At 39.2% G+C, this 21,714-nt stretch overlaps 1 protein-coding gene across 2 annotated transcripts in view; it reads left to right on the plus strand.

Moving 5' to 3' along the window:
* Positions 1 to 21,714, plus strand: part of Chn1 (chimerin 1) — an 81,012-nt gene that overhangs the window by 4,905 nt on the left and 54,393 nt on the right. The window contains exon 1 of one of the 2 annotated variants that reach the window (XM_050123493.1): positions 21,300 to 21,362. The exons of the other annotated variant lie outside the window; for it this stretch is intronic. Coding sequence (XP_049979450.1) covers positions 21,354 to 21,362 — 9 coding nt within the window. The 5' untranslated portion in view covers positions 21,300 to 21,353. Of the gene's footprint in view, positions 1 to 21,299; positions 21,363 to 21,714 lie in introns of those variants that run through there. 2 annotated transcript variants of the gene reach the window in all.

Here is a 21,714-nt window from a genome sequence, read left to right on the forward strand (position 1 = left end):
TGATCACTGAAATACCCCATCAGTTCAGGAACTAATTTTTAAAACACATACTTCACTGGTCAGGGGAGATTCCTCAGTTGCCAAACACGTAGACCAGTGTGGTTTACACTGAATTCCAGACCACCCAGGGCTACATATTAAAACTTTGTCACATACACAATCACATGCACACACGCTAGGCTCGGTAAACACTCCTGTATTCCCAGTGCTGGGAAGGCAGAGACAGCTCTCTGATCAGCCAACCTAGCCTGCTTGGTGAGACTCTGTCTCAAAGAAACAGTCCTTATAGGTGGTACTTATAAGGACAGCCTTAAAAGTTGTCCTCTGGCATACAGAAACACACAGAATATATACCATAAGCTTTGTACCTCTCTAGAAGAAAACTTGTCAAGTTCAGTTTGAACGTTTCCTCTCAGGCTTTCGCTTCCCTGGTCTTGCGCATGCTCTCCAGGCATCGTGCCAGTGAGTAGCTCCTACCCCAATGCTCTGCTGTTTCTGATCTGTTGTTTAACCTGTCCTACTGAGTTTGTCATTTCAAGTACTGTGCTAGATTATTTGGCTCTAAATTTTCATCCACACCTTGAGACTAGTGAAATAGAAAGGTCTGGAAGATATGGAGAGCTAATGAGAGTAACCACATGAAGTGACTGTTCAGATAGCAAGCACCTGCTCTCTCTTTGCTGTCACTGCCTGATAAACTCTCAACACTTATGGTTGTCTGCACAGTCGCCGCCTGTTTACCACTCTAGAAGCAGTGGATCTGGGAGAATGGAGATGCAAGTCCTTATAGGTGGTACTTATAAGGATAGCCTCATGCAATAACTAACTTTATTCAGAGCATCAGACAGTCTGTATCTTTTTTTAGATTGATTGATTGATTGATTGATTGATTGATTGATTTATTAAGCCTACAATGCTGGCAAGGAAGGCACCAGGTCTTATTACAGATAGTTGTGAGCCACCATGTGGTTGCTGGGAATTGAACTTGGGATCTCCGGAAGAGCAGCCGGTGCTCTTACCCTCTGAGCCATCTCTCCAGCCCCCGACAGTCTGTATCTTGAGGGTTAAGAAAGATCACCTGAGTATATAATCACAAGGGCAAGCTGCGTGTGGCACAAACAAGTTTTTCCTTAGAGGCATAGAAACAACATCAAGTTGTAATGAGGAGTCTGCAGTGAACTCATTGCTACCTCTATACTTTAAAGGGCCATGAAAGCACATTTCAAGAACAATTCCAGCTGGGCAGTGGTGGCACACGCCTGTTGTTCCAGCACTCAGGAGACCGAGGCAGGTGGATCTCCATGGGTTCGAGACCAGCCTGGTCTGCAAAGAAAGTTCCAGGACAGTCAGAGCTGTCGCACAGAGAAATTCTGTCTCCAAAAACCAAACAACAATAAAAAAGAACAATTCCATGTTGTTGAAGAAACTGGGGTCATAAGACTCTTGCTTTTTTTTTTTTTTTTGAGTTTTCTCACACTCAGAATTCTACTCATAGGACTCCATCCTTCGACCATGTTCCAGCAGCAACCCACTTCAACTTAAACAACAACAACAACAAAAAACTTGTCTTTTATTTGAGAAATTCTATTTTTATTGAAATTGGGTAAATGTGAGAAGCTGTTTATAACTCAACAAATGTATTACTCACAGTTTATGCCAACAGCTATTTATGTTCTCACCCCGAGTAACTAAAGTGTGCAGACAGGTAAGATTACTGCTGAACATTATTCTTGCTGTTGTTCTCCTGAGCCAAACATTTAATTCAGGGCACACTTGCCTGGATTCTGTCCAAGAGTTTTCTTGGAAATAGCAAACACAAAATCACAACAAAGCCCCAAGAAACATATAACAGTGTCAGATATTTAACCAGATACGGGATTAAATCTGGTGTGACGGTCCCTGGGTTCTGTTACTGTGGTCCCTCTGATATAATGAATGCCTTGTTAGCAGTAGCTTTAGCCTCTGAGTTTAATTTTACTTAGGAGAAAAATCTTAAGTATATGTTTACAATAAGGAATAAGGCCAAATGAATCATTTAAAATGAATAGATTGAAAAACAAAAGGAAGATCAGAGAAAATAAGAAGTTAAGATTTTAAAAATTCTATTACAAAATAATGGCTCTCCCTGCTAGAACTTTTCAAATAAAATGATACTGCACATTTGAAGTCTGACAGACTTGGGCTCGGGTTATCTACCTGTTTTATATATGTGTGTATATGTATATGAACATATGTATATGAACATATGTATATATTTATGCATTAATACACATATTACTTATATATATATATTTACCTTTGAAGTTTGAGTTCCTGGTTTATAAAACAAGAGTAACAGACATGGTACTTTTCAGAAGAGGTGATTTTAAAGTCTATTATCCTTTTGATTTCTATCAGTTGAGATGCTTTTACCTATAAGTATCTGATCCTCAAAATCAGATACTTATCACAGCTCTACTGGCTTCAGTGTGAAATGATTTAAGGAAATACCATTAGTGCTACAGATGTGTAATGATGGCTTGGATGTCAGTACACTTGTGGTGTAACAAAGGACTTGTGATCCCCTGTTTCTCTTAATGGATAATCAGCTTCACTATAAGGTTAGGTTTCACTTGGGTAGTTGCCATTCCAGAGTTGTGTGCTTCCCTTCAGGATGGTAAGATGAATTCAGGTCAAGCCTACCCAGACCAGACCCTGGAGCATCTGCAGAGAAGTACAAGTAGGCCCTGAGTGTCTTTCTAGCTAGGACCTATTCCTGGTACCGTGTAGTGCCTCTTCTGGAAGAGGACTATTGTAGGGAACTGAGTGAGCACATAAAATGTACGGTTTGGTTTGGTTTGGTTTTGTAGGGGGGGATGGGAAATGGATACCAGTAAATACAGCTTGGTAGGCTGTAGCCATTAAGGGAGTTCTTGTTAGGCACTGAGGATTGACCCATAGCTTAATTCTCAAAACTTAAAGTCCTCAGTGCTGGGGATTGGACCCATCTGTAAAGTGCTTGCTGGACAAACATGGGGGGGGCTGTGTTTGGATATCCTGAACCCATGTAAGAAGCTAGGCACAACAGATATACCTTAGCCCTGTCACTGACTGGAGCCAGGCAGAGCTGGGACACACTGACCAGCCAGTATAGCTGAACTGATAAGCTGCATTCAGTGAGTGAAGAAAGGAGACATTTCAGGCAGCTCCAGATATGATGGCTCTGGCCTCCATGGGCATCCACACATGTGCATACCCACATAAGACACAAACACATAATTAAAAATAATTTAAAATTTTTAAAAAGAAAAGGTGGAAAAATATTAAAATGAGCATTTGGGAAGGAAGGAAGTGGCCATGACACCAATGTGTAAAACAACATGGAATGTTTGGTGTTGAGGCAGATATGGGTCAGGGATACAGGAAACAGAGCAGTAAAAGTCAGGATGCTGTGGTAGCTCACACTGAGAATTTATTTTTCCTCTAAGAAATGATAGCCATTGAAGGTTTCTAGTAGAGACCTTAGCTTGCAGTTTAATCAAAGCAATAAGAATGTTGAGTGATTGGGCAGCAGAGGCAGGCAGATTTCTGTGCATTCAAGACCAGCCTGGTCTACAGAGTTAGTTCCAGAAAAGCCAGGGCTACACAGTGAAACCCTGTCTCAAAAATAAAGAAAAAAGAAAGAGAAAAGAGGAGGGATGTTGAGTGGAATGAGTGTCTGTAACTTTCTCCAGAATTACTGTGGATGTGGGAGTGTTGATGATACAGCCCAGGATACCATGTATGCCAGGCAACATTGACCATGCCCCAAGCATGTATATATGTATATGTGGCTTGGCCTTGCTGGAGATGAAGCCCACAGCCTAGAAAATTAATTTAGTAAGCAGTTTTCATTTGGTTATAAAGATCTTTAAAAGAGTTTCTTAATAACTTATAGGTTTACTTTGAGAAGATGTGTTAAACTCCAAATTTGGCAACTCCAGAAATATTTCTGTTAATCTGAGTCATTTTAGCGTCTCTAAATTGGGAGAAGAACACGATGTCATATGTGCAGGAGTCTTGATAATTCCCCAAATCTGGATTCAGACCTTCCCAGGACAGATTTGGACATGTGCCAGAAGATGTTCAGAGCCGCAGTGCTTGCCACTTCCTCATTTGTGTCATGGACCAAGATGGGAATTATTTGGAAATTTTTAAATAATGGAAAACAAGGTTTTAAGACCAAAAAGCATGTTTAGACAAATTATATTTTCTTTTAAAATACATCATACTTCTTATTTGATAAATTCTGAAGCATATATAGCCTATGTTAATCTGAAAATAAAATTATACAGCACAGTATGTGTAGCATCATCCTACTTATGTAAAATTATGTATCTGTGGTGCATATGTAAGTAGAGTTGTCTAAGAGAATGATCACAAAAATATCCAGGGTTTAGCTGAGTGTTGAACTTAAAGATGGTTTTTATTTTGTACCTTTTAAGTTCATTGATTTTGTTTTCACCAACTTTGTATATCATTTCCTAATCAGAAAAAAATCAATGGGGCTGTTCTCTTTTTAGAAAAAAATTATATTAATTTTAACCTTAAGCAAAAATGAAAGTCAGTATATCTTAAATATATGAGGATTATAAACTACCAACTTCAGTGATTGATCAGAAGAATGTTTGGTTGGCAGTTGGGGGAGAGGGCACAGGCAGTGTCTGAGAATCTGTACAGCCTGTATAAGAGGAGCCCTGTCCAGTGCTGGCAGTGGTAATTGTTGCATGGAGATAGTGGGAGAGGCCATGTGTCCTATCTGCCATAAGCTTCATCAGTTGGACATCTCCCCTGCGGTACTCCTCAGGGCCGTGAGGATTGATAGGATTCTTGTCTCGAGGTAGTAGTCGAGTATACTTTGGGAGAGTCTGCATTCAACATTTTGATTCAGCTTTTCTCTTGCAGCCAAGCAATCCTCTGATGATTGCTCCCCATGCAGTTGCTTCACAAGGAGAGAAAACTGTAAATAGCTAGGCTGGCTGTTAAGATCCTTGGCATTAGTTAGCATTCTCAGCTAGCAAATTAGTATTAAGGGCTTGGAGTAGCGGAGACAGAGGCGGCGAGAACTCCTGGGTCAGAGTTCTTCTGTCTGCTGAGGACATCCAAAGGCCTCGCTGCTCCTGCACTTCACTTCTTCTCAGACCCTCTTTTCATCACCCAACAAAAAGACGACTTGCTAAAGTGTCAAGTTGATAGGAAAAAAAGCTGAGCGAGTAGCTTTTCTTCCTCTCTCACCAACCTCCCTTTCCAGCCAAAAAGGCCTTGGCTCATCCCAGGTGCGCTGAAGCATCTCCTCTTGGCAGCCAAGCATGGCTCTGTGTACTAAGAGTTGCAGGGTCTTTCTAACTCTCCAGGCAATGCATGTCATTTCATATGAACAAAATCAAATAATATGTGATGTTTAATAGCTGATTTCCTTTCATGATGTTTTTAGGTTTTATCTGTGTCGTGGTATGTGTCAGATTTTATTCCTTTTTATTAATAAATAATAACAAATATTCCAGGATATGGGAACACTTCTTTTTGTTTATTCACTTCCCAGTTAAAAGACATTTGTATTGTTCCCACTTTTCTGGCTTCTGTGATTAATGTTGCTATAAATACAACAATCACGCATGTACAGATTTTATGAAGAAATCTGGTTTTGTATTTTGGATATATTCTTAAGAATTAAATGATTGGGTCTCATTATAAATTAAAAACAATTTGGGGGTCTTGGGCACATGCTTCATTGATAAAAATCTGTGTTTAGCAGACCAGAGACCCTAGCAGCAGCAACAAAAAAAGTTTTGAAAGACTGCCAAATTATTTCCCAAGATGACTACACTAGTGCAGTTCTGTAGCAAAGAAGGAAGTCGAGTCCAGCTTTCCCTCGCCAGCGCTTCATGTGCCTTTGATGTAGACTTGCTGTATGGAGTGGCATCGTGTTATGGTTTTGATTTGTACCTCACTCTGAAATGGTACTTCATTTTTAAAATTTTTGATTATTGTCATGGTTTATATTCACTGGTGGTCTGTCTTCAGATCTCACTTGTCTTAGATGTGTATAAAGCAATCGGTTTAAGATGGAAGCTAGAGAGTTTTGTGAGCCATCTGCAGTGGGTGCTGAGAGCAGAGCCCCAGTTCTCCGGAATGTGCTCTAATCTGCTGGCCATCTCCGCCAGCCCCCAGTACATTTCAAAACCAATGGACAGAAATTTGGTTCAGTGATGATTCTCTGAGCTGTTGCTTTGCCAAGGAGAACTAGAATCTGACCTGTGTTTCTGCTTGGAGGTGAAGTAGGAAGTATCTAAATTCTCTTTAAGACTTGCTTTTCAGGAACCAGGCACAGCCCTGGAATATGTTCATAACGTGATTCCTTTTCTTTGAAAACAAAACCCCACAAATTTGGGAAATCCAGAGTATTAATAGCCCTAATCATCTTATAAATATAACTATTCTCCAGATCCCTTAACAGGCATTCTAGTATTTTGTGTGTTGTAACGCTTGGCGTTTCTCAGCCTATTTTGTATCATGGCAGCCATGGAAAGAATGCTGTTGGGTGGCACCTTGGAGATAAATGCACAAGGCAGGCCTGGCCATATGTGCTGACCCAAGGACTCCAATAGATCCACTTTGGCATCCTTGAAGGCTGAATGGATTTAGTATCTTGTAATTGTCATTTCTGTTCATGGCAACCAGTTGGAAAATTCAGTTTTGTCTATAAAGTAAGTCCATATAGTACATGCTAGTGGTTTGGGGTTTTTTGCTTCTTTGAATTTTCTTTTACAGTTAATAGATGAGAAAGCTGAGGCATAGCTGTTACAGCACAAAAAACCTAAGAAACAGAAGTTCAGCTTTTAAAACAGCAGCTTGACTAATAATGAAACACATAATATATATTACAAGTGGGTATGGCACATGAGTAAACAATTTTTAAAAAATTGGAGCTCTTAAAAATTAATATTTTAAAAATAGTGACATATCATCTTTATAAAGCGGAGAAACGATTGTTTAATGCTTTTAAAGATAGTAATTATACCAACTAAATCTCAAGGGCTAAATTTTCACTTCTCCAAAAAGAGGAAAGCCAAATTAAGTGTGTTCAAAATTTAATGATTTAAACTAAAATCCTACTGTAAGATCACTTTGTGATCATTTGTATAAAACAATTTGGGGCCAGGGTTTGTGTAAGTTGGTGTTATAACTTGATCTTCTATGAGCAAGGACCTGGATTTAATCACTAGTCTCAAAAAAATGTATATTAAATTTGATTAACTAGTCAAAGGAAAACCAGCAATGGTTCTCTACTAAAATAAGTGTTTGTCTCCATGTCATCTGTTCTATCTTTATGGTGTTGAAACTGGCAGGTAGATGTGGGAAAGGTTTTTCAACCAAAAGCAAAGCATCTGTGACAGTAAATCAGGTGCTTCTCTGGTCTATCCCTAGTTCACCTTGTAGACAGTGCTAGTCACAGTTATTTGTCTGCTCATGCCTAAAATTTACATCTAGTTTATGTCCCACATGTAAACTGTGTTCTCATTGAGAATTGGTAAAGATTGGTCCATGTACCAAGAAAGGTAATTTCTAGTCTTTGCGTAAGTTTGTACATTGTCTGCCTGGCTATGTAGTTGTATAACCAACAGCTTATGCCTAACAAATGCCATCATTGCCTAGTTTATTTCATTTTAGCAGATACTTGGTAGTTTTCAAACATGTTCAGTCCCATTCTTTGAGTTTAGCTTTTGGTAAGCTGGTTGATCACTGGTGAGAGACTAGACAATAAGATGTAATTTATTGTGACTTTTGACTAAAATGCTAAGCAAGGAATTCCTATTATGTTAATTCATCTTCATATTTATGAATATTGTGTAGGAAGAATTTGTTCCTTTTTTTTTTCTAAGACAGGGTTTCTCTGTGTAGCCCTAGCTGTCCTGGAACTAGCTCTTGTAGACCAGTCTGGTCTTGAACTCACAGAGATCTGCCTACCTCTGCCTCCCAGTTGCTGGGATTAAATGTGTGCACCACCACTGCACAGCAGAATCCATTCTTATTGTGTTATGAAATAGTAAAATAGACTGAAATAAAAATCATTAAATTTTGGAATATTAGTTTGAGTTTTAGCATTAACTGAATCAGAATTCCCAGACAATCACAGTAGCTGCTTGTAAAGGGGATTTTACGTATTGCTGGTATTGAGCACGGTCAAAGACTTTTTCATTCTAGAAAAAGGATCCAAAGGAACTGGGAAAGGATTATGCTGCTGGTAGGCGTTGACATGTTGTGTACTGTGTGTTCTTTTGATCTGATCGCTCATGATAGGTTCAGTTGGTTGCTATGGTTTCATTTCAGTTTCTGCAAAGCTTCCTGTGCTATTTGGATTAAGTGGAAAATGATGCTGTGTGGAATTATTTCCCAAGAATATTTTCAGCTTCTTTTACTTAAAATTACACATTTCTCAAGAGAAGTTTTCTGGGTATTAGAGTAGGGGGGCTCACGAGACAATAACATTTAGTAGTCCTGAGGTGTTATAACTGATGTGATAAAAGGCTACTGTAATTAATTTTAAAATGCAGTAGTGCCATAGCTTTAAAAATGTTTGCAAAGACTGAGTGTCCCTTACCCCCAAAGGCTTGTGGCAAATGTGTTTTAGAATTCAGCATTTAAAATGTCTGTGTGTGTGTGTGTGTGTGAGTGTGTGTGTGTGTAATTAAAGTGGAGTTGCTCTGAAGCTCTGCTGTACAAAGCAGACATTTTTCCAGTACCCACATGTTTATTATGTGACTTAAGAATAAAAACTTAAATAAAAACTTCTCTTGTCTTACATCAAGAGATGTGGTTATACAAGGAAAGGAAGGTTTTAATTTGTCTTAATGATTGTCTTTTATTTTTCTTAATCTATATCCAGGTTTTCTGAACTACTCTGAAACAACCTATTTTTAGTCTCTTAATAATTGAAGTATAAGTATGGTTGTTAACAAATGTCATTGCTGCATAGCAGGGCTCTGGAACTTTCATCTGTGCAACTGGAACTATGTACCCACTGAACAACTGTTTTTCCCTCTCTCCTGGTCCCTGCACCCATCACCTTATCTTTCCTTCCATTGCTTTAATATTTGTTGGAATTCTCCATCAGGTGATTCATGAGCACCTACTTCTTTGGGCTGAGACCCAGGAGGTTTGTTCGTTGATTAGGCTGTGCTTCTGCAGCCGTATTTTTATGTGCTTTGGTCTTTTGGCTTTAGTTGTCTTCTGTTTGTTGTTTTGGGCAGATCTGTTGTCTTCCCCACCTCCACTTGTATACATTTTCAGAAATAGCCATTTCTCTCACTCTCTGTATGCTGGTTGCATACCGGAGATCTTTTATCAACCAGCTTTTCTTTTTTTTTTCTTTTTCTTTTTTATTTATTTATTAAAAATTTCCACCTCCTCCCATCCTCCCATTTCCCTCTCACTCCCCCCACTCCCTCTTCCCCTCCCGCTCTGGGTCTGGGTTACCTCGCTCAATATCATGTTTTTTAAATCCACCCGCAAATTTTAAGATGTCATTATTTTTTTCTGCTGTGCAGTACTCCATTGTATCACATTTTCCTTATCCATTCTTTGGTTGAGGGGCATTTAGGCTGTTTCCAGGTTCAGGCTATGACAAACAATGCAGCTATGAACATAGTTGAGCACATGTCCTTGTGATACGATTGAGCATCCTTTGGGTATATACCCAAAAGTGGTATTGCTGGGTCTTGAGGTAGGTTGTTTCCTAATTTTTTGAGAAATTGCCATACTGATATCCAAAGGGACTGTACCAGTTTGCACTCCCACCAGCAGTGGAGAAGTGTTCCCTTTACCCCACATCCTCCCCAGCATACAGGCACTGAAGACATACAGGTGTTTTTTTTTTTCTTGTCATCATGCCCAGAAGAATACAGTTATATGATGTTTACAAAGTTTGCATTGTATTGGGTGTTGAAGTAGCTGGAGATAATTAAAGTATATGGAGGATATATGTTTTACAGGACTATTTTGCCATTTTATTGAAGGGACCTGAGATCTGCAACATTTGGTCTCCGTGGGGGTCCTAGAACCAGTCTCCTGTGGGTATTATTCAGCTCTATGGCAGTTCCCGAAATGAGCCAGCAGAAACAAGTCCCTTGTATATCTCTCTGAGTAGCAGAATGTTGCATACACACTTGACACGCTTGCCCTTTTCCACTTGATAAGGGAGAAGCCGTGATTTGAATGGCCTTCCCCACTCACATTGAACTGCACTGGACTTGGTGGGTGGCACCACAGGACTCCAGCTTGTCCTTGCCCTCTTTGGCTTCCTTGGCCCCCCACACATACAAACAATGCTGACTCCATTAGCATTCTGAGTCAGTCAAGAGAAAACTAAGCTCTCAGGAAGCTCTGGAAAAGCCCAAATGAATGCATGTTTCATTCTTCTCCTCCCACCCACCCAGAGGCCACAGGCATAGCAGAGCTCTGCCAACTTGGAGCAGCGCTCATTGCAGATGAACTGAAAGGCTTCCTTTACCCTTTAATGGAGCTCATCTGGACTTTGCTTGGAGTATTAAAGCTTTTAAATTACTTTCTGAAGATCACAAATAGGTGTTTGATATAGAGCCCTTATCCCTTAGGATAACTTAACCTCCTATGTATCCTGTAATCTTTGACTTAGTAGAGTAGCTGCCCTGTGAATATCCCATGCTATCTCCTGGTGCCTGCTGCAGTCTGAGTGTCTGTCCAGCCCTATTTGCTGTGGTTTTAGGTACTTGTGTTAGCCTTTGCTTCTGTTCTCATTTGTGATTATTTTGTGAATTCTACAGATTGCCACTGCCTGCTAAGACTTCAGAATTTTTGTTAGAAATTCCAACATCTGTTTTCTGCCAGGATCTTAGGTTCACTTAAAAATCTTCTGACTCAAGTGTGGGGGCTTTTTAGGAATGGTGCCCAGTGGGCAAAATTACAGTTGAGACACTGTTTCATGTTTACATCTGGTGCTTTTTCCATATTGTTATTAAATTGAATTTTCTAAAAAGATCTTTATGTGATCTTTAAATACAGCTAAGCAGAAGGTACACCTACAGAGAATGGCTATTTATGTGCACGGCTGTCTTTAAAGATGAAATGAGGTCCTCCAGGGCGGGGAGGATGCCTTACTTATCTTGACTTCTTAGGCTTCTATAAGATGCATACCTGGGATTTGTTCAGTTGCCCTGGATCGTGAGCCATCGGATTCCCAATACCTCCTTAGGATGCAGTTCTCTGCATAATATGAAACCAAAGAGCCATTTTTCACTCAGATTATTACTCTTTTCTAAAAACCTCTCTAGTAAACAGAGATTTGTGAATCCTTTGCTGTGTTGCTCGAAAAGACACATAGCCTTTTGATAGGGCTTTTGATGACTGATTCAGCCTGTGGTTCTAAATCAGGGTAGGTAGTCAGTGACTCAGAACATGACTCTTAATCACACAGTCCGGGGTTCAAACCCCAGTTCCCAAGTTCTCTGTATGACTTAATCTCCTTAACACTTAGTTTCCTTTGTTGCAAATGAGGATGTATTAGGAGTACCTCATAGAGTTAGAAAGGTTGTATTGTGAAATGAACATATCACTGAAAATTATTGTTATTATTAAAATAAACAGATATAGTTTAAGCTTCTACTTATGAGACAATTTGCAGTTATAGTTACAATAGGAATATCTTAGATTCTCAAACATTTGCCTATATATATTGAAATCTTGGGGATGCCTTAATTCTAAACACAAAATTCTTTTATATTGCATATACATTGTACACATGACCCGAAGATCATTTTCTATAATTTTTTAGTGCTCTATTACTTTGTCTGTGTCATGTGAGGTCATATATATTTTCCATTGTAATATCATGATAGTGCTCAAAAAATTAAGTTTTAGACAGTTTCATATTACAGATTTCAGATGGTAAATGCTGAGTGTAAACTCCAGTAGCGATAGAGACGCAAAGTCGCATGTGCAGATACAGCTTACTGCCACCACACCTGTATCCATCAGTTTACAGTAAATCTTAGGTTAAACAGTTGGGCATCAAAAACAATTATATGCATGTTATAGTTCATTAACTTTTTATTGTTTTTATTTTATTGTTGTTAGTATGTGTATGTGAATGGGCATGTGGATGTAAGAGGACAGCTTTCTGGGTCTATTCTGGTGCTCCTCCACTCCGTGTACTCTAAGCTAGCTGGCCTGTGAGCTCCTGGGGATTCTCCTGTCGGAGTGCCGAGATAACAGATATGAGCCACTGCTATGGATTGAACTTAGGTTGCTGGCTCTGTTTGTAGAAAATGACAAGTTTAGTGGCAGCAGACAGTGAGGTGGTCCAGTGGGACAGAGAAGCTATACAAGAGCGTGGGGAAATTTTGGGAGCTGTTTGGGCAGTTTCTGCATTTTACCTATGATAAAAGCTTGTTGAATTGTATCCTGTCAGTAAATATGGGATGCTATATTTAAGTAATGCATTAATAATGGGCATTTATTGAGGAAAATGTAATAATCTGCTGACCATTAGTAGATAGTTGGTACTGAATTTAAAGGTATGTAACAGACCAAATCAAGTTCCAGAGCATGGCCTGAAAACTAGAAGTGATGAGAAATGGCTGTTGTTGGCTAAATTAAACAAAGAATCCATGTGTCTGTTGCAAAGGAGCACTCGGTAAGCCCTAATAGAGTCTGCGTAATACAGTCTTAAAACATTAAAACAATTTTTGTTTTTTTTTTTCTACATTATATAGTATAGAACCTGGAAACAACCTAAATGCCCCTCGACCGAAGAATGGCTAAAGAAAATGTGGTACATTTGCACAATGGAGCACTACACAGCAGAAAAAAATAATGACATCTTGAATTTTGCAGGAAAATGGATAGATCTAGAAAACATTATTTTGAGTGAGGTAACTCAGACACCGAAAGACAATTATCACATGTACTCACTCATAGGTGGTTTTTAATCATTAAGCAAAGAAAGCCAGCCTATAAACCACAATCCCAAAGAACTTAGAGAACAGTGAGAACACTAAGAGATACTTACATGGATCTAATCTACATGGGAAGTAGAAAAAGACAAGATCTCCTGAGTAAATTGGGAGCATGGGGACCTTGAGGAAGGGTTAAAGGGGGGAGGGGAGCATAGAAAAATGTAGAGCTCAATAAAAAATTAATAAAAAAATAAAAAATAAAGAGACCAGTTATCATTTAAAAAAAAGAAGCTAAAAAAATTGCAGGCACCATCCAGTAACTGATGGAAGCAGAGGACTCCATGGAGAAGACTCACACAATCAGCTAACCTGGGCTCATAGGAGTCACAGAGACTGAACTGTCAACCAGAGAGCCTGCATGGGGCTGACCTAGACATTCTACATATATGTTACAGTTGTGTTGCTTGGTCTTCTTGTGCAGCTCTTAATAGCAAAGACATTCATGTGGATAACTCCCTTTTTTACAGCTGTACTTTAGAGTGAATTTTTTATTCTGCTATATAGCAGATTCATTTTAAACCATTTAGTGGAACTGATCATCAGTTCTTAAATAAGTGAAATCTGTTGTTAATTTCACAGAGATGGTGAGCATTTCTGGACATATTGTAGTTTCTAAAAGGTATATNGTAAATGAAATACATAAATACATATAGTTCCGAGCAAAGTACTTAGTATTGGTTCTCTGCATAAGTGATAGGTAAAAAATGATAACAAAATTCTTGACTCTCTGGAGTAGAAAGAGCGTCTTTGTACTGTCAGTTGTTGCTATAGAAAGAAGCTTCATGTTCCGTTCTTCATCACACTGAGGGCATTGGGGGTCTGTGATGACAGTGTGACAGGGTACTAATACGCCTGTAGGAACTGAACTTATGTCTGTTCTCTGTCTCAGCCTAAGTGCTGTGGTCACAACTATTTGCTACCATACCAGTCAGCCTGCTCAGCCATCGTTTGCTTGGGCATCATACCGGCCAGGTGTTGTGTTAGCAGAACCAACAGTCCATACTGCATGGCAGTGTTTGACCTTTTCTTTAGAAGCAGTAGTGTGCCATTAACTCAGGAAGGAGAAAGGCTATGGGAGGACTTTTCAAGCTCATGGAATTTACCATCACAGCTTTTGTTTTCCTGGGAATTTATGTGGTTTCACTTTTTGAATGTTGTTGCTATATGTGTGTTTATGTGAAGTTAGGGGAAGTACTTAAATATAAAAATAACCTATGGTGAGCTGTGCGGTGGTGGTGCATGCCTTGAATACCAGAACTCTGGAGACAGAGGGAGGCAGATCTGTTCATGAGTCTGAGGCCATCCTGGTCTATAGAGTAAGTTCCAGAATAGCCAAGGTTACACAAAGAGAAACCCTGTCTTGAAACTTCCTACCAAAAAAAATTAGCCTATAGTGGCTGGATATAGTGGCCCATGCCTTTAATTCAAGCACTCAAGAGACAGAGGCAAGTGGATCTCTATAAGTTCAAGAGCAGTTTGGTCTACATAGCTAGTTCCAGGATAACCAGAGCTATATGGTAGAAAGACCCCATCTCAAAAAAGCTGTATCTATATCTGTTCCTACCTATAAATATAGATGTAAGCCTATGGCAACAGTAATCATATATATTTTTTATTTATATGTTTATAAACTATTAAAATTACATGTTTGTTTATAAAATAGCCAGGTTATATGTGAGGTAGAATGTAGTATTTCTAGGTATTATATACCTTCAGGATGGATAAATAGTATAGTCCCAGCTCCTAGGCCTGTGCTTTCAGTGTCATAGAGTATGTATGTGTGCCTGTGTTTAGCCTTACCAAGTAAATCTGTTAAACAGTGTAGCAGCCACAGACTCTGTAGTAGCTCTGTATCCTTGCTGGTGTTTAGTAATGTCAGACATTAATTACATTTTCCCCATCTGAGGGTTTCATTGACAATTACTGCTTTATTTTTTCAGTACCTTGTTACATTTTTACCCATGCTGTATGGGCCCTTTTTTGCAAATTACATAAATTTCTGTCCTTCCTTTGTGATTATTTTCTTGGATTTTTTCTTTGATTTCTACCTTGGTTATTTACAGTGGGTCTCCTTTGTAGCATCCTGATCATTTTGACTAACTTCTATGTAAGAATGGAAATAAGAGATTCTATAATACTTTAAAAATAAATATTTTCCCTGTGAGTGATTTGTTTCCTCCAACTTGACCTGATTCTGTCTGTTTGTCTTAGTCTTTTTCTTCTGGGAACGTTTTTCTCAGATACTGGGTGGTTGCTGGCTGGTTACCATATTTAAGTGCATTTGGCACTTAGGCTCAAGTGCAGTTCTGAGAGCTCAGGGGAACCTGACAGTTACAGGATGGTGCTCTCTATTGTAGAGCTGATGGGATTCCCCAGAGAAGTCTTCAGCTCTCCTGTCAGGAGAAACGCTTCCTAAGGACCTGGTAAAGGGGGTGGTTTCAGTGTCCTATATTCAAGATGGCACCTTGGCTTTCTGCTCTGCCTGTGCCCGCCAGTCTCTGTTTCATCCTCGCCAGTGAGCAGAACTTAGGTCTGCTAGGGACAGGATGAGGAGTGCAGTGGGTTCTTAGCTGCGTCCTGCGTGGGTTGTGACCTTCCAGAGCTGTCTGGTGCCATCTTTGGAAATTAGTTAAGCAATGGGAGGAGAAATACAGGAATAACTTTACTCGCTTTAGTAATTTCCCAAATTTTTATCATCAAAATTATGTAACAAGGTAGGTAAATGTCATGCATAGCCTGATGTCTTAGAGGGGGTGGTGTGTAGTCCCTCAGCAGAGCCTAGATCATAGAATGCTTCATTGCTCACTTCTGTTCCCAGTTGTCTCCCGAAGGCTTGTTTGTGACTCTATGTGCTTCTGCGGTGTTCCTACGGTTACTGCATTGAGTTGGATGCTTTGGTTCTGGTAAATATTACAAATTGTGTTTATGATGACATTTTTGTGTATTTGTTGCTAGAAACTCCTACTCTGTCTCAGTATTGGTGGGACATAGACTTGTGTATACTTTATTTTCTGTTTTTAAGCAGGAGACTTAGCTTTGAGTCCTTTGAAGAGATACTTCAAAATAACTTTGGCCTCAACTCAAATTAAATTTTGGTTTTATAGAAAGTAACAGTTTTATATATTTTCATCATTTTATGTATGTAGACTGAATTTTTTAGGAATATTATTCACCCACAAGAAAAAAGTTGGAAAAGAGTTCATATTTTTAAAGCTAAATGGTGGAATTACAAAATTTGAAATACATCTAATGCAACTAGGTGGGCACAGTAATAGTTATTTTAACCAGGAAAACCCAACTAGAGCCACAGGAGAGGATAATCGTGGGAAGTGGTAATTCCATACAGCAGTCACAGTGCAGAGCAGATTGCCCTCGTTCTTTCCTGCTTGTTAGGTTCAGAACCACCTTGGAGAACACGAATTTCATCTGTTCCGCTGTCTCTGCAGAGCTGGCCTGCTCCAGTCCAGGCAGAGGTGGATGGTTACTTCAGAAAATGAGAAGAGTGAATGGTCTGGAGAAATAGTGGATAGCAGACCACTAATTAGTCAGCCGGTAAAGGTGCTTGTCACCAAGCCTGATGTTCTGAGTTCAGCCCCGAACCCAAATGCTCTAAAGAGAGAACCAATTCTAGGAATTGTTCTTTGACCTCTGTGTGCCTGGGCATGCACATGTGTGCGTTCGCACACAAACAGATGTAAAACATGTTCTAAGCTGTTTTAACTTGAGGTTTTTGAAATTCAGCACTTCATATCTTTTTTGATCTGTTTTAATGGTTATCTCTGTCCCATTGTGTTTGCTATGTGCACAGGACATCATGAACATCCTAATACTGGGAGTGTCTGAGCATTTCTTGACTGGTTGTTGAATAAAGGACATACCAGTAGAGTGCAGTTACAAGGAAGGGGCCCTTCATCCTCAGACCTGGTGTCTTCTTCTTCTTGTTTTTCTTATAGTCATTCCCCTCCATTCTCAAGGATATTCTGCTTTATCTCTACTTCTGATCCCACAGATCCCACAACAAAGTACAAAATAATCAAAGTAAAGCACAGTGTCTGATAGTCCGCACCATTAGACTGTCCCTTAGGTAATGCCCTAAGTAAGTGAGAGTTGCTTTTGGCAACTAAAGGAAAACCTGACATTCCTTGAGTAAAAAGATATGATTTTTCTAAAGAAAAAATTAAGCAAAGTTCCGTCTGGGCATTGCTTCCATGTCCTTTGAGACTAAGTTTAATCAGGTACCCGATGACCAAGAGCTCCTTCAGTAATCTCATAGCTCCCTCAAGGCTAGCAGACAGAAGAGGAGCTGGAATCATGGAGGAGACCTCTTGGGATTAAAGGGTAAAGCAGAAATTCAAACTTAGACTTCTCTCTTCTAGCCAAACCATACCTAACCCTTTTGGGACCAGTTCCAGTACTTCCTTCCCTCCCCTGCCTCCCCTGCTTATGCTCAGACTTGAGAAGACACTTGTATGACCGGTAACTGACACTAGTGCCCAGTCTGTCTTCAGTTAGAGGGCCATCACCACCATGGAAAGGAGCTTAGACAGTTTCTAAACTCTCTCTCTCTTCCCTCCCTCTCCCTCCCCCTTCCTCCCTCCCTTCCTTCTCTCACTCTCTTCCCATTCTCTCATGTGTGTCTCTCTTTTTCTAATAATACCTATTATTTTGTTGGCATAGACATTTTATCTTTCTAGCTTTTGAGACCTATAGAATAAAAATTTGTTAGGGAGAAATGTTTAATTTTAGAAGAAAGTTTAATTATAGAGCTCATTTACTTAAGTATAAGTAAAAACTTGATTGCTTTAGAAGGAACAAAAGGTAGATAATTATATGTTAAAAGGTCAACATTGGTATTATGTTCGATTCTGGATTGAGTATTATTAACATCTAAATACAAAAAACAAACAGAATATTCTGGACCCATTATTTAAATTGTCTAATTCCTAGAAAGATGTGGTGGCTGCACGCCTTTAATTCCAGCACTCAGGAAGCAGAGGCAGGCGGATCTCTGTGAGTTTCAGGCCAGCCAGGGCTACACAATGAGACCATGTAACCAAATAAAATAAACTAGAATAATTGTGTAGCTCCTACACATTTGAATACTATCTGTGCCATAATTATGTTGCATACTGAATTTGCAGCTTTATGGTGGCCTTTTCAAGGCAAAATTGCTGCAATTTTAAAATTTATCTCTAATGAGTGTGTGTGTATGTGTGTGTGTGTGTGTGTGTGTGTGTGTGTGTGAGAGAGAGAGAGAGAGAGAGAGAGAGAGAGAGAGAGAGAGAGAGAGTTTATAACCAAATTAAGAAGATCCTTTCTTATTTGCTTAGTTTCATTGGCGTTCACTCTGAAACTGGCAGCTCTTCCCACTTTGGTGTTGGCTTCTATTGAGTTGCCTGTATCTCCTGGCCAGGACAATGTCAGTCATGCCAACTTGGAGCCAGTTCTGAGGTTTCCTGCAGGAAACAAAATACTGAAATTACTATTATGGGAAACTATCCTTCTCCAGTTATTAAGGCATATTATGAAAACCGACAACAGATTTCTATAGTCTGAGGGTATGGAACTTAACATACACTGTATTTGCAAGTGTTTCTTGCCTATACCTAACCAGAAGACAGGTTTAAAGGTAAGAATAAATCCTTGCCCTCTGGCCAGAATTGCCCAAGTGTGTTTGTTTCTTTGCTGTCTGCTGCTTGGCTCAGTTCTGGAGGCAGCACACATGTAAATGATTGTTGGCATCCCACTTGAGTGAACAGTAAATGGGACTTCCCTGTTGAGAGACATGAATACTGGCCTTAACCACTTTGAATATTTTCATTATTAAACTTGAAGAAGTTTTATATATTATAGTTGACCAATTGCATATTGAATGTGCATTCTTAGGCTATAAAATTTATTTTCCTTGCTTTATTACAAGTGTAATAAGTTGATTTTAAACAATACATAAGTAAATAAAAGATAAATTCTTTCTAGGATCTCCGTGCTAAAAACCCTAGTTATTTCAAGTACATTACTTGTGTTTAGAAGTTGAATCTTATGTATTCTAAGTGACTAATGGACATTAGTCACAGCTGATCTAAACAGAGTAATATGCAAGCAAAAGCATTGTATATCAGCTTGGGGTACTTGTGTATTTGTTTCTTCTTTAGAAAAAATTCACTTGTTCACTTTTCTTAAAAGCATCTTTCCCATTTCATTGAGGCAGATTTGGAAGTCAAACCAGAAACTTCAGGCTGTACTACGATGGAAAGCACTTTGTTGGGGAGAAACGCTTTGAGTCCATCCACGATCTGGTGACTGATGGCTTGATTACTCTCTATATTGAAACCAAGGCAGCAGAGTACATTGCCAAGATGACGATAAACCCAATTTATGAGCACATAGGATACACAACCTTAAACAGAGAGCCAGCATACAAACAGCACATGGCAGTCCTGAAAGAGACACATGATGAGAAAGAGGCGACAGGCCAGGATGGGGTGTCAGAGAAAAGGGTAAGCTATCCTCTACCACGCTGTCTTTGGGGGGGCGGTCCGTGGCAGAGCACCCCTCTGCCTGAAAGTCTCCCATTCTCACAGTGCTTTCAGAAGGAAATGCGGTTTTCTTAATGTCTGGGATGTGGGGATGCATACCTTACTTGTTTGATTAAAATATGCCAGGTATATTTTTGCTTCTGATTGTGTTCCTTTAAAAAAAGTTCATTGTCAGTTTTAAAATATGTTGGAAAATGACCTAGTAACAAAAAGCTAAGGGGCTGTAGTGAGAAGCATAGCTTGTGACCAAAAGATAGCTACCACTGTGTAAGGAACTGAGAGGTTACATCAGAACCTTTTGTTTTCTTTAAAGGTAGTTTATTAAATAGTTCTGTTTTTAACAATTTTATTTATTTTAATATGCATGATTTAATTCTGTTTATTGATAACTCACTGTTATGAAAATCAGCCAACCTTGAGTTGGGATGATTTATCCCTTAGTATTTAGAAGGATTTACTTTTCTTTAATTGTGAAACACAGCTTAAATTTTCAGTTGTCATATGTTAGTAATGATATGTTTCAGAATAACATGAAAAGTTTTCATCCTTTGATGCTGGGATTGTTGACGCGTGTTGCCATTCATGCTTTATTAGGAAAAGAGACTGTCCTGTTGTTAGATGCTATGTGGGACTGAGCTAAAGGCCATTCTCTGTCTAGGCCGCAGTGTTCCTTCATTTGGTTCTGCAGGAGTCTCTGGTGGCTGTGGGTGTGCAGCTAGGTTTGGTGCCCAGCTCTATGAGCTGGTCCCTCTGTGAGCTGGTCCCTCTGTGGCTGGTCCCTCTGTGGCTGGCCTTACTAGAAATTCATGACAAGAGGAGTTGTGGGTGAGTGGGATGGTGTGTGTAAAGCATTCAGCAGTGCTCAGCTGGTAGTGAGCCTGCAGTGTGGTCTGTGTCTATGGCCTCAGCTAAAACAGTGTAAGATTAGTTTGCTATGGATGGGTAGGAGATGGAAAGTTAGTATTTATTGACCAGCCCAAGTTTTGGTTTCTGACAGATCTTAGCTCAATCGGTGTTTAGTAACTATAGAGAAACCAACATTTTAAATCATTGGCTCTTGAATTTTTGCTTCAAATATGGTCTTTCCTATGCTTATATTTGCTAAAAGATGCACATCTTGTTTGGAAGTTGCCAGAATTTACAGTCATAGATGTGTGCTATATAGAAGAGTGTTCTGTCTCATTCACTTTTTTTTTTTTTTTTTTGCTTTTCTTATTTTCCACCTGTGATATTTCCAGGAACAAGTGGCATTGTAGCAATTTATGTAGATGTAAACTTACGTTGTTTAAATAACTTAAGTCTTTCAAACTTTATCAGCCTAATGATGATCTTTGCTAATGTGTGTGTATATATATATGATTTTTCAATCCTAGGGATTAAAGTAGTGACTATTAGTGAATTTTATTTAGCATTAGAATCGTTATTTAACTTGACAGGGCCTAGCTTGTCCCTAGTATAAAGAAGAAATAATAATCACAGAGTCAGGGAACTGAAATAAATACCAGCTACACGATTCCCACTATTTTGATTGTGTTCTAACAATACAGTAAACTCTCAGGACTCTGTTGTGTTAAGGGGCCAGTGAAAACTATGGAACGTAGTTAGCACTGGGAATTATTTCTCTCCAGTAGTGCATCATTAAGGGGCATTTAAAAGTTACTCTTTGCTTAAACTGCATGCATCTTAAAAAGAGTTAACTTAGAAATCTCACTCAAAAATAGATTTATTTTATTTACAGGTGTCATCCAACAAGACAGGGATGATGACCTGTTCAACAGCTTGAAACACTGACTCCCTGTCACAGTGGATGACATTTGTAAGTAAAAGTAGTCATGCTTAATTGATTCAAAACTAGCTATTGATACAAAAGTGGTTTAGTAAACATTTTAATGGGTGCTTAACAGTTAAATTCCCTCTTTGTTCATACTTCTTACATAAGAGGCAAACGTGTTTGTTTTGCAGAAATTGGGTAGTACTATGGGCAAGATGTAGTGTTGAAATTTGGAGCTGGGTGCTGCTTCCACTGTAGACATGCATTTATGTGATTCCGCTGAGGACATCTTCCATCTTCAACACAGAGTTTTGGACTAGATTATTTAATTATGTGCTATAGGAAAGAGAGAATATAGTACTAAAACATGTCCTGGAGTCTTGAGACTGAGAGTTGT

Source organism: Alexandromys fortis, unplaced genomic scaffold, assembly GCF_014885135.2.
Source record: "Alexandromys fortis isolate MF-2015 unplaced genomic scaffold, M_Fortis_MF-2015_v1.1 scaffold_8_9099976_23576923, whole genome shotgun sequence".
In the NCBI taxonomy this organism is placed as follows: Eukaryota; Metazoa; Chordata; class Mammalia; order Rodentia; family Cricetidae; genus Alexandromys; species Alexandromys fortis.